Source organism: Fundulus heteroclitus, chromosome 16 (assembly GCF_011125445.2).
Source record: "Fundulus heteroclitus isolate FHET01 chromosome 16, MU-UCD_Fhet_4.1, whole genome shotgun sequence".
NCBI lineage: Eukaryota > Metazoa > Chordata > Actinopteri > Cyprinodontiformes > Fundulidae > Fundulus > Fundulus heteroclitus.
Window position 1 is genome coordinate 2,176,800 of NC_046376.1, and position 13,479 is coordinate 2,190,278.

General features: G+C 43.4%; 1 protein-coding gene across 3 annotated transcripts; it reads left to right on the top strand.

Annotated features, from left to right (window-relative positions):
- Window positions 1–7,574: 7,574 nt before the first annotated feature.
- LOC105921637 (keratin, type I cytoskeletal 13) lies at window positions 7,575–12,338 on the top strand. 3 transcript variants are annotated; one of them, XM_036148668.1, is made up of 8 exons: window positions 7,575–8,138; window positions 9,076–9,158; window positions 9,270–9,426; window positions 9,688–9,849; window positions 10,122–10,247; window positions 11,788–11,862; window positions 11,947–12,098; window positions 12,182–12,338. In XM_036148668.1, the coding sequence occupies exons 1-8, from the start codon at window positions 7,635–7,637 to the stop codon at window positions 12,291–12,293; spliced, it is 1,371 nt and encodes a 456-aa protein (XP_036004561.1). In that variant the 5' UTR covers window positions 7,575–7,634; the 3' UTR covers window positions 12,294–12,338. The 3 variants fall into 3 exon arrangements, with proteins under 3 accessions (XP_036004561.1, XP_012712937.3, XP_021169166.2); XM_012857483.3 differs by having other exon boundaries at window positions 11,947–12,095; XM_021313491.2 differs by having other exon boundaries at window positions 11,947–12,095; window positions 12,185–12,338.
- Window positions 12,339–13,479: the final 1,141 nt, after the last annotated feature.

Here is a 13,479-nt window from a genome sequence, read left to right on the forward strand (position 1 = left end):
CTGGACCGAGCTTCAGCTGGAGGACAGATGAGGTTCACGGTCCACTGAGTGGACAATGCCAAAAATCTGCGTTCAGGCTGATAAAAACTGGATAATAAAGAACAAAAAGAGGAATCACTAATGAACAAATTAAATAGAATTAATTTTAAAAAGCACACTTCAATAAGACATCTCTTAAAACTTTAATCAGAGCAATAAAAGAAAAGGGTTAAATTAATTAATTAACAATAGAACAAATTAAAACTCAAATATACCAAATCTGAGGATGAATAAATGTAAAACTATTTTTTACAGCACTCTTAAGTTTTATCAAGGCTTTAACTAAATGATTTAAAGAACAGATTCATAAATTCTGCTATCGGTCCCCAAAAAACAAACAATCTGAGTGATTTCCAGCCATTACAGGACCAAAGGTCTTTACAGTGAAAATATGTTCAAACTAAAAAGAATAAAACAAAAACATCAACCATGCAACGGTATTCGGTTAATGAACAAAATAAAAATTTATGTTAAAGAAGTGAAATTCTTATTTTAATGCAATAAAAAAACAACATGAAATCAATTAAAAACAGCTGATATAAATATAAGCTAAAACCAACAAGGTGTCAAAGCTCAGGGATGGTTATTCAGAAGGATTTTAAACAGAGATGTTTAATTGTCAATAACATCGTGATTTTACATCTTTTTATTTTATACTTTGCTATTTTCCTCCGAACAGTCCTGTCTTAGACCTGTAAAGCTCCTTGGTTTGTTTTCTGTATGAACGCTGCTGCAGAAATAAACTGGCCTTGCCTTCAACATGCAGTTCCTGCTGACCGCCACATGAGGGTAGTCCTACCCAACAGTTAGCTTTATTTGTCCTTGCAGCGTCCATTCTAGTGAATTCTGTCTTCTGCATCTAACCCAGGGGTGTCAAACATACAGCCCGCGGGCCGGTTTTGGCCCGCCGAACAATTTAGTCCGGCCCGGTGGCTAAATGCATTATCATTATTCAAAAATATATATATATATATATATATATATATATTATTATTATTTTCTTCCCCCAGTGTCCTGTCTGGCAATGTGGCAATAATAATTGTTGTCTTAATGCCAAAAAGTGCTCATCAGATTTGACTTTCACAAGTGGAGCAGTACTGCTTTTGCCATAGTGCTCCGCTTGATTTATGAATGTGAATAGTTTTATTATGATTCTTGCGGGGAATATCTCAAATGATATGGACACTACAATGGGAAAGTAGAAGAGGAAAGGAAGAACAAGAAGAAAAAAACAAAAGGTGAAAGAAAGAGGAGATAAAAGGAAGACAATGATAAAACAATTATTGAAAAAAAAAAACACGTACGTCTGCAGTTCCTATATTGTCCACGCGCTGTGTTTTAATCGGCAGATGGTAGCACCGAGCTTCACATGTGGAAAATTGATTTTAAATTATTTCTTAATTTTTATCTGTTTGATGTATTTTGTCATGCAGGACAGTGTTTTTAAGTTCCAAAAAATGTGAATAAATGTTTTTCAACATTGTACAATCACTGTGATCAGTTCTTATGCATAATGCACAAGTAAATGTTTAACTGAGTAAAAGTATTGTTGAAATTGTACATACTTTTCTTAAAAACGCTGAGGTTATTCATAATATATTGTGTAAAAGTGAAATTCATTTAATATAAAAATCAACAACAAGTCCACTTTTATTAGTTCTATTTAATCTTGCAGTGAGTTTACTCGTGTGGCCCTCTTGAGTTTGACACCCCTAACCCGTCCCTCAGGGACCACTGGTCCAACCCTGGGTGGACCTAGGGGAGCATTCTGGGCCTACAGGTCTTGCAGAGTAGCAACCAGTGGGATTTGAACCGGGAACTTTCAGCCTTCCCAGGATGTTAATCCTGGGAAGGTTTAACATCCTACTAGTCCACCACTCCCCCTACTTCCTAATTTCCTCACGGCCTCCTCCCGGTGGGACGTGCCCGGAACACCTCACCAGGGAGGCGTCCAGGAGGCATCCTTACCAGATGCCCGAGCCACCTCAACTGGCTCCTCTGGACGTGGAGGAGCAGCGGCTCTACTCTGAGTCCTCCCCGGATGACTGAGCTCCTCACCCTATCTCTAAGGGAGAGCCCAGACACACTACGGAGAAAACTCATTTCAGCCGCTTGGATCCGGGATCTCGTTCTTTAGGTCACGACCCAAAGCTCGTGACCATAGATGAGGGTAGGAACGTAGATCGACCGGTAAATCGAGAGCTTGGCCTTTTGGCTCAGCTCTCTCTTCACCACAACGGATCGGTACAGCGCCCGCTTCACAGCAGACGCTGCACCAATCCGCCTGTCCATCTCCCGCTCCATCTTCCCCTCATTCGTGAACAAGACCCCAACATACTTGAACTCCTCCACTAGGGGGCAGCACATCCTCCCCAACCCGGAGGAGGCACTCTACCCTTTTCCGGTTCAAGACCATGGTCTCGGATATTGAAGAAATTGGGCCGTAATTTACAATATATCCGGATTAAAGAAGTTAAAAGGGATTCTAAGTAAATGTTGACAAATTTGTTTGTAATAAAGTAGCCCAAAGTCAACCAGAAGTGATGTTAAAGGGAAACTCTCCAGTCATTCACTGTGGGAGCATCAAAAGTAAACTGTGCAGCAACATCGTTCATGTGGCTGATTTTATTGTGTATTTCATTCCACGTTTGTGGTATAATATTTTTAACATTTTTATCTGAAACTCATCTATTATTTTTCATTTTATGATACACATTTATTACATTTTCTGTGTTTATGAATGCATTCTCACTGTACTAGTAAAATGAGTTAGAAATGTTGTCACTTATATTCATGACACATACACACACAAATATATATATATATATATATATATATATATATATATATATATATATATATATATATATATATATATATATATATATGACTTAGACAACTTTGTCATTTTGTATGCACAGAGTGCGTACAGAACAAAGTTTTGTTGCATACAGCTTGTAATTTGCAGTAAAATTAAATTACAGTATAAGGTGCAGCAGTGATTTAAAAGTAAAACAATTGAAATGTAAACAATGCAGGAGAAAGTCACAGAGTACAGGTGAGTATTTTTTAAAACCATTTGTGCAGAATTTGATTGTGCAAGAATGCATTTAGAAACTAAGAGTTTGGCGGCATTTGTAATGCTAGATGGAGTGCCATGTTTGTATACATATATTTGAACACTTTAACAACTGAGCCTATTTTTACAAACAGTTTCTCTTAATTGTCCCCCTTTCACGTGATTCATGGTATTTTTTGTATTTTAATTAAAGAAATGGTGATATTGATTGGCGATCAGATAAAAAATGTCATCATCTGCCACGGACAGTAAAATTGCTCTGTTCTACACTATAGAATATTATATTAGCTACTATATTTAACTGCAGCTGCTGTGTTACATCCTGACGACAGGAAAATGGACAGGTCCAAAGGATTTTCCCCTTCATCACTTGAAGTGAAAGAAAGATGAATGATTTGTTGTCTAATGTAAAGTTTTCCAAAAAAAATAATCGCCATGAAATTACTTTTAAAAATTTTTATCAAATATTTATCCTTTTTATGAGTTTATCATGAAAAATGTATGTCACTGTCCATTTAATGTCCCCTAGACGTCTCATTATGTCCTCCATTTTTCAACAGTTTTATGATCAGACAGAAAGTCAGAGTTTCAGCTTTTTAAGGATGTTTCTGCTGCTGTTTTGTTTGGGCCTGTCCGCTTAGGGACATTTGGGATTCTGAAGAGTCTCACAGGCTTAACAGTAGTTGTTGCTGCGGATCACCGGAGAACCCCTGAGGGAATCAGAACAGGTTCTTATTTAAAGTACAGTGGCTGCAGACACAGAGTTGGCCCAAAGAATAATGTTCTGGTTCTGGAGGAGCAACAGACCAACAGGCTGCAGGGGTGATGCTCAGTTCAGTTCACTTTACGAGGCAACATGTGCGGCCCGCTGTCTATCAGACTTGTTTGTCTTCTTGCATTTTCTTCATTGTCTCATCTGCTGCTGTGATGTTCTGCTGGACGACAGCCAACCTTTTACATACCGGACCGTCTCACAGGTCTATTTTCAGGTGGGAGTCAGATGACGGACCCTGGAGCCCGCCACCACCGACCTTTTCTGACATTCTGGCTCTCCTGCGTCGTTTCTAGCAGTCAACCCATCCCAGGAGACGGGAAAGGAGGCGGCGTCCTGTCTGCCTGGGATTGTAGTAGTCCAGTCTAGCTTTCATAGTTTGTGGTTAATTTGCAAAATTAAACCTTACTTACCTTTCTGCACCAGGATGTGTTTATATTCCTTCTGCAACTGTCCTAATGCTTGGGTAGACGCTCCCTTCAACCAGCAGCTGGTCCCACATCCTGCTTAGGTCACCTTGGGTGTATAAAAAAAGATTTGATTGATTGATTGATTGATTGATTGATTGATTGATTGATTGATTGATTGATTGATTGATTGATTGATTGATTGATTGATTGATGCTTGTCAAGACTTGATGCAATCTGCTGGGTTTCCTTAGAGAGGAAGCTTTTTGATCAATCTGCCTGGAGGATTTTATGGAATTTGACTTTGGAAAGAGCCTTGAGCTGACGTTTGTTGTGAATTGGCGTTATATAAATAAAATTGAACTGAATTAAGTTAATGGATTAATCTATGGACCCAGGTCTCCAGAGCTAAACTAAACCATCCAGGGAGCAAAACACAAAAATCTCCACAAACTGTAACTGTAGCGCGTCGTTTGTACAGTCATGTTGAAACTCCCACCGAGGCCATAAAAGTCCCATAATAAGCATCACCGGGGTGATGAATTACTGGATTACCGACCTGAAGACGTCTTTCTGGGGGTATTATTACAGTTTCAAGCAGAGCCCCCTGCGGGGACGGTCCTGTACACCTGCCTGCTTTTAAGGACCAATTAATCAGCACTCTGACAGGTGTGCTGACTACAGTGGGAAGCTATAGATGTGAGATGATCCTGAGATATCCAGGTGGGTGCTGGCTCGGCGTGTCGTAGCTGGCAGCCAGGAATGAAAACCATCAGAGTGGGGGTGTAAAGGTCAGCTTCTGGGAGCAGAACTGGGTCTGTGGTTGGGTTTGTTAGGTTTACAGTCCTGTTGAGGGCGAGAATGTCTCCAGCGATAAAGAGTCTGTCTTTGTTTAACTGGGTGTGGGGTTTCATTCCCTGGGAAGAGTCAGAGGGTTTGACCGACAGATGATGGGAAACAGCAGAACGCCGCAGGTGGAGTCACTTCCAGGTGAGCTACTGACGTCCCAATGGACCATCTGGCTCTCTGTGAACCTTTGGTCCAAAGACAAATAAAAGGACATGTTGAGCTTTTTAGAGAATATGAGACAACAAATTGGTCTGAGCTGCCCTAAAATAAAAAATAAACCTGCTCACTCTCAACCTTTTCCTGATTTCTCTGTATTTTATTTCCAAATTAGTTTCTGGTGTTCTTTGCCCTGAACTTTGGTTCCACACACTTGTTTTAAGGTTCCCGCTCGAGTCAGGTCCACCAACAAGAAGAGTTAATCCGATCGTGTTCATCTGATGATCAAAGCAGGAGGAATTTAAAACAGGGTGGATCCGCTGGGACGCAGCAACCAAGAGGAGATATCCGAGTCAAAGATCGAATGCTGCAAAAAGGGAACAAAAAGTAAGTAAAATGTTCTTAAAATTAGAGAATTTTAGCTTGATTTGAGCAGGTAAATAATTTTATTTGCTAGTGGAATGAGTATTATTACCCCTAAAATAAGATAATTAGCTATACTGCACTTGAAATTAGATGCTGGAGATGAGTTGCTCTTATTTCAAGAACAGAAATCTTATTTCATTGGCAGAGAAGATTATTTACCTGCTCAAATCAAGGATAAATACACTCATTTTAAGAATATTTTACTTCCTTTTTGTTCCCCTTTTGCAGTGAAGAAGGAGGGAGAATGTTATCAGAGTGAAAGAGGAAACAGATCATCATTTATATCTTCACTTTTTTATATAAAACCAATATAGAACAATGTCAAAGCTAATGAAGTCAGTTTATCCTGGAATAGTCCCCTCCAGCCCTAGAAAACCCTAATCAAGATGTTGCTTATACAGCAATCCTTCCTCCTGAGTAAGCATGTGGCCACAGTGGAAAGGAACAACTCCCTTTTAACAGGAAGAAAGATCCTCTGGTGAAGCTGGAGGCCAAGTCAAAGCCACCGTGCTCCTCAAATCGGTCCTGGTCGTAACTTCTGCTTCATGGCAGGGAGCATTGTCCTGCTGAAAGAGTTTGTGAGGGAAACTCTTGGTTCTGCAACAATTCCTGGAGAGGTGCCGCATGTCAAACCCAGTCAGAGAAGAACGGGATTCCACGCCGCTTGTTGGTCCTATCAGGGGGGAACAGGGTCAACACAACAGACTTTTGATGCTTTATCTATTCTGACACCTTTCTATCAGGACCAGCATTAACTTCTTGAGCTGCAGTAACTCGTCTGGTGGATCGGCCCAAATGGTCCAACCTTCACTCTGAATGTGCATCAATGCATGTTGGCCCCGGTTCACCTGAGCTGTAGGTTTGCAGAGGTTCTGACCCAGTCATCTAGTTGTTTGGTTCAAACTTGTTCAAACTTTGATAAATACTCACCATGTCCACTTTTCCTGCTTCTGATATCAGCTCTGAGGATAAAATGGTGCCAGGATGAAGAGATGTTGTCTACTCCAACGGTCATAATGTTGTGCCTGAAACATCCACATGCCTGCTGACCCGGAAGTTTGCTGGGATCTTCCAGGAGGAGCTGGAGTCTGGGGAGAGATGTCAGGGTTTCCCTCCTGGACCTCGTATCTCCATGATCTGACCTCATTATCTCACCACACTAGGTTCTTCATGTTGCGTGCAGAGAAGGTCAGAATGTGAAAGACAGGTAAGGAGGAATCTGACATCCAGGGATCAACCTAGAGATTCCCAAACCTTCCCATGCATGCCCATCTAGCCATGATCCTGGAGATCCTGGTCCAACTCTGAATGCTGATCCAACCTAAGGTGCTGGTGAGGGTGAGAGACACCAGACAGCACAACGCTGAACCTTCAAGTCCATCCCTGAATGGACCTCCCACTGCTTCTGTGTGAAACTTTGATGTTAACGACCTTCTTCCAAACAGGGGCTCCTCTAACTCCTCTGAGACCTTCAGGGAAAACCTCCCCAGGATCTGCATCTGAATGGAAAGTGATGATTGTTTCAGCCCAAATGTCTGTGGGATGTGTTGCCGCCTGGCCTTGGGTTCTCCAGAGATGATGGACACCTCTGAGAGAAGAAGCTGATCCTGGTTCTCTGACACAGAGATCTCTGAGCTGCCACCTGGACCTGCAGGCTACACTCTGACATTCCTCAGCAGCAAGCTGTCGTTTGCAGACGCTCCAGCGTCTAATTTGCAGGTTCAGTGAACAGCCTGCAGCTTGGGATTCTGTTGGAACAGGTCTGGCTGAAGGTCACCTCCACACCCAGCGCCTCAAATTCCTGCAGCCTCGCCTCCTGCTGGAGCTTTAAAAGGGGCCCCCTTTCCCTGCTCCTCACTCTCCTCTCTGTGTCGCCTCCAGCCACAGCAGAAGTGCAGCATCCATCATGACCTCCACCTTCATCTCCCGCTCTACACGCTCCTCGGCTGGCGGCGGCTCCATGATCGGCTACGGAGGAGGTGCAGGGTTCTCGTCCATGAGGGCTGGCAGCGTGTATGGAGGGGCTGGAGGCTCAGGGGTCCGCATCTCCTCTGCCGCTTCCCTGGGTGGAGGTTTCTCCTCCATGGGTGGTGGTGGAGGTTTTGGTTTCTCCTCCATGGGTGGTGGTGGAGGTTTCTCCTCCATGGGTGGTGGTGGTGGAGGAGGAGGCTTCTCCTCCCAGATGAGCTTCAGCTCCTCTGGAATGGAGGACAGCTTGGTGGGGAATGAGAAGTTCACCATGCAGAACCTGAACGACCGCCTTGCCACCTACCTGGAGAAGGTGCGCAAGCTGGAGAAGGCCAATGCTGAGCTGGAGCAGAAGATCAAGGGGTTTGTGGAGAGCAAGGTGGGGCCCTCCACCCGGGACCACAGTGGCTCCTTCACCTCCATCAGCGAGATCACAGAGAAGGTGAGGAAGCAGCTGTGAAGACTGTGAGAGGTTCAGTAAAACAACACTTTTCTTTTAGAAGATGCAAATTCCTGCAGATTTAAAATTTCTGGCTAAAAAGAAAAAAACAAAGCATTTCTTGTTCTGCTTCCATTCTCAGACAAATTTCTCTGAGTTCTCTCTCCTGAAGCTTTAATGCATCTTTTGGTGAAGCCTAGTGTTTCTTACTGGGGTTCAGCAGGAAGTTTCTTCTGTGGAGATTTTGCTTCTTGAAGGACCTTTAGGATCCTTCCATAGCTCCAGTTGACAGCTCTCTCCAGTCAATCATCAGCAACACCTCGTTAAGCCCAACCAGCTTGTTAGGCCCAGCCAGCTCGTTAAGCCCAGCCAGCTCGTTAGGCTCAGCCAGCTCGTTAGAGTTCAGCCAGCTCTCTCTGTTTAATGCAGGCTCATCCAAAGAATCGGACTTGTGCAGGTATTTGTTTTAGAAATGCAACATTTTCTGGGTCTAATCTGTGAATCAGCTTTCAGATTCAGTCTCTCTTACATTCTCATTAAGCTTTAATTCATTAGATCTCACTGGGCGAGAGGCGGGGTATTTATCTATTTAATTATTTATTTATTTTAAATCAAGGTGAAAATAATTTGAAGTTAAACCCTTAACTTCGGATCTACAATGATTTACACATCCCTTTCTGGCTGAATTTCTGACTCGTTTGTTTAAATAAAATCATCATGTTTTGTAGAGCAGGTAAAAAACAACAAGTTCACATAATTTTTTGGTTATTTATTCATTCATTCATTTTGTAGCCCCTCGAGTACCTTTGACTTGATGATTTCAGCCCATGTGCAAAAAAAGTTTGGACACCCCTGATTTAGCCTGTCGACATCAGAACTCACCTGTTGCTTCAGGTGTTCTCAATCTCCAGAGGAGTAACTTCCAACTTCCTGTCTGTAGATCCAGGAGGCTCTCCGAGTGAACGGCGCTGTCCACCTGAGCATTGACAACGCTCGCTTGGCTGCAGAAGACTTCAGGACCAAGTGAGTCCTGCTCGGCTGCAGATCTTTTATCAACCAAATCAGATTTTCATGAACCTGATGAGGTGTTTACCACATCAAACATCTCACTTTTCCTCCATGGTCCTCCTGCAGGTACGAGAACGAGCTGGCCATGCGTCAGTCGGTGGAGGCTGACATAGCCGGGTTAAGGAGGCTCCTGGACGAGCTGACACTGTCCAAGTCGGACCTGGAGATGCAGATTGAGGGTCTGAAAGAAGAGCTGATCTACCTGAAGAAGAACCATGAGGAGGTGAGACTTTAGGAAGGACCCACAGAAGCCTCCATCTGAAGATGAAATGTCTGAAATACGAGCTTTGCAAGAAAATGTCCAGCATGAGTCTCACTGCAGCTGATGGTTCCAGCTGAAGATGATTCTGGTGTCTAAGCTGCTGAAGGTCCCACAGACAGCTGGACGCACCACGAGGACCGATGCCATGGAGACATTTAGCTCCAACATCACGATCACATGGTCTCCTAACATCATGTGGGCCTGATCTGTGTGTCTGTGCAGGAGCTAACTGCCACACGCACCCAGATGAGCGGCCAGGTCCACGTGGAGGTGGACGCCGCCCCGGCTCAGGACCTCACTGTGGTCATGGAGGAGATCAGGGAGCACTACGAGGCCGTCGCCGCCAAGAGCAAAAAAGAGCTGGAGGCCTGGTTCCAGACCAAGGTGAGCCGCCATGACAGCACTTCCTGTCCTCAGACTGCTCACATGTGTTACTCATTTTACTAGTAAAGTGAGGACTGAAAAAAAAATGTTCTCTCTATTTTTCTGGGCTAGGATTTAGGTTTAGGACTAAGTATTTCGTATGGACCCGTAAATGTTAGAGTTTAGCACGGTCCCCACTATGATATTAAACAAGGATGTGTGTGTGTGTGTGTGTGTGTGTGTGTGTGTATATCCGTATGTGTGTGTGTGTGTGTGTGTGTCTATATATGCAGAAGGAGACCCTGAACAAAGAGGTCGTCGCCCAGACGGTGACGCTGCAGGAGACCAAGAGCGAAGTGACGGATGTGAAACGAACGCAGCAGTCTCTGGAGATGGAGCTGCAGACCGCACTGGGCATGGTGAGGAGATACACACCCACAATGAAAACAAACACCTACAGAGCCTTACAAATGTATTCACACCCTTAACTCTCCCCATCTGGTCTCATATCGGCCCCAGATTATGGATGAAAATATATTTATACGTAAAAATATGAAAAGCACGCATTAGTATTCAGCCCATCAAGTCCAAACTTTGCAGGACCTACTCTGGCTGCAGGTCTGTTGGGGGTTTATGTTCACCAGCTTTGAACGTCTACAGCAGGGGTGTCAAACATACGGCCCGTGGGCCGGATCCGGCCCGCCGAACAATTTAGTCCGGCCCTGTGGCTAAATGCATTATCATTATAAAAAAAAAAATAAAAAATTATTATTATTTTTTCTCCCAGTGTCCTGTCTGGCAATGTGGCAATAAGATGCCACAAAGAGCTCATCAGATTTGACTTTCACAAGTGGACAAGATAAAAGGAAGAGAATGATAAAACAATTATTGAAAAAAACATGTACTTCATTTAATTGAAAATCTGCAGTTCCTATATTGTCCACGAGGGGCGCTGTGTTTTAATTAGCAGATTAAGTTTCAGGTGTGGAAAAATTCAAATCATTTCTTAATTTTTAACTGTTTGATGTATTTTGTCATGCAGGACAGTGTTTTTAAGTTCCAAAAAATGTGAATAAATGTTTTTCAACATTGTATAATCACTGTGATCAGTTCTTATGCATAATGCACAAGTAAATGTTTAACTTGTAAAAGTATTGTTGAAATTGCACATACTTTTCTTAAAAACGCTGAGGTTATTCATAATATATTGTGTAAAAGTGAAATTAATTTAATAAAAATCAACAACAAGTCTACATTTATTAGTTTTATTTAATCTTGCAATGAGTTTACTCGTGTGGCCCTCTTGAGATCAGATTAAGCTGAATGCGGCCCCTAAACCAAAATGAGTTTGACACCCCTGGTCTACAGGCTGAATTCTTCTTTATAGACATCTCGACTGGATGAAGATCTCAGGTTTTTACAGATTCTCAGGTGGTTTTTGGGTCTGGACTTTGACTAGGCCATTTTCAGTCACATGATTCTGTTCTAAACCATCCCATAATACCTCAGGCTGCATGTTCAGGCTGGTTGTCCTGCTGGAAGGTGAACCCCCACCTCAGTCCTCCAGGATGGTCCTGTTTTTGCTCCATCCATCTTCCCAGCAGCTCAGCTTTCCTGTTGCTGCTGAAGAAGAGTCTTCCCAGAGCATGATGCTGCCACCACCATGTTTCACAGCAAAGAAACTGATCAGAGAAGCTTCTTCCACATCCCTGCAGTGTCTCTGAAAGGGCTTGTGGCTAAAAGGAACTATTCTTGCTTTCTTCTCACATTTCTTCCATGAAGATTAGATCTTCTGAGTACAACTAAAAGTTGTCCTATCAACAGGGTATCCCACCTGAGTAGGGGCTCTCTGCAGCTCGTCCAGAGCCACCATGGTCCTCCTACTTCTCTGATTAATGCTGTTGCTTAATTAATGTTTTAGTTTTGGATGACCTTTGTTCTTCTGTGGTTTCTGTGCAGAAAGCATCTCTGGAGGCGACCCTTGCTGATACTCAGAGCAGATACGGCTTGCTGCTGTCTGGGTTCCAGAACCGGGTGAGACCCGTTTGGTTCTGTTGTTCTAGATCTGTGAGAAGGTCCAAGTGGGAGGAGCTCAAGTCTAACCTGTGCTGTCTGCAGGTGTCGTCCATGGAGGAGCAGCTGGTGATGGTGAGGGCAGACACCGAGCGGCAGTCCCAGGAGTACCAGATGCTGCTGGACCTGAAGACCCAGCTGGAGATGGAGATCGCTGAGTACAGACGGCTGCTGGAAGGAGAGGGAGGCGGCAGGTGAGGCTCACGCACCTTTCACATTTACCCTGAGGTCCACAGGTGGTCCAAAGGCTCAGCTCCTCTGTGCTCTGATTCATCCACAGCTCCTCCTCCTCCTCCTCCTCCACGACCCGGCGAGTGGTGACCGTGGTGGAGGAGACCATCGATGGGAAGGTGGTCTCCTCCTCGTCCACCTCCTCCTCTTTGACTAAGTGATGCAGCCAATCAGCGTCTGTTCGAATAAAATGAGAGTCCACCACAGCTCCACGTGTTCCTCTTCATTTATTCTCACAGAACTTCAATAAGTCCGGATTCCTTGCGTAGGATTGAGCCTGGAAACTGTCCGTGAAGCTCGGAACCAGAACACAGTAAAGATCAGGACCGGTAAAGGTTCCCAGGTCTAAGAAAGACGAATAGAAAAGCACCAACATGGCGAAGTTCTACTGTGGTTCCTCACATCTGCAGATGTGGGCAGAGCAGCAAATTAATACAATAAACTAAAGAAGAGAAGGTTTTGACAACAGAACCAAACCATTTAAAGGTTCCTAGAACCAGAACTTACAGCATAGTACCATTAACCTGCAGTAAACCGAGTCTGCTCATTCAAGCAGTTTCAGAACCACTCTGGGTCCTTTTTTCACCAATTAAAGAATGCACAACCAAATGTGTCCTGATCCAATGGGTCACAGGTTCTGAACTGAAAAGCATTAAACTTGAATAAGTTCTAACAGTAAGATGGGAATAAGATCCAGTACTAGATGGCAGATCCCAGAGCAGATGTGAGGAAAACGCTTGAACGCCTCATTCCAGGGCAAACACAGGGCGGGTCAGAACTGGGTCAGGATTTGGATTCTGCTCAGTTTTAAACAGGAGGTTCCTTTTAATTTAATTATTAGCAACAAACACAGAAAGATGTGACAGGGAAGGAATCTGGTCCTCAAGGAGCCAGAGGAGGCGATGGAAATGATTCAAATTTCCAGGCATGGCCACCAGGGGGCAGCAGTGCGCAGAGTTTTCTGCTCCAAACATGCAGCTGCAGCATCATGTTAGACGTCTACATGTGGGTTTTATTCTGAAAAAACACAACTTTGTTTAACAGTTTAGGTTTTAGAATAAAATAAAAATAATTAACTTTTACAGAGAAAAAAGGAAGACATTTCAGAGCCGTATTTATATTAGCAGATTAAAAATAACAATAACTGAACAGCAAAATAAATGTTCCTTTTATTGTTATTGTCATTCTGTGCAGAAAATAGACAGAAAAGCTGCTAAATGAACCTTTAATTCCCTTAAAATAAAAACATTCTTCTCAGAGGCCCCAGAGTTAAATGTTTAATCAGCAGAACCAGAAACCACTCAGTCCAACAGAACCAACAGTCAGGTAAAAATACATTTTCTGAGA

Excerpts from the sequence above, each read along its gene's own strand:
- LOC105921637 (XM_036148668.1), top strand. The coding sequence starts at position 7,635 with ATGACCTCCACCTTCATCTCCCGCTCTACACGCTCCTCGGCTGGCGGC. Across the intron at positions 9,427-9,687 it reads TGAAGAAGAACCATGAGGAG|GAGCTAACTGCCACACGCAC; the intron begins GTGAGACTTTAG and ends GTGTCTGTGCAG. Across the intron at positions 12,099-12,181 it reads GGAGAGGGAGGCGGCAGGTG|CTCCTCCTCCTCCTCCTCCT; the intron begins AGGCTCACGCAC and ends ATTCATCCACAG.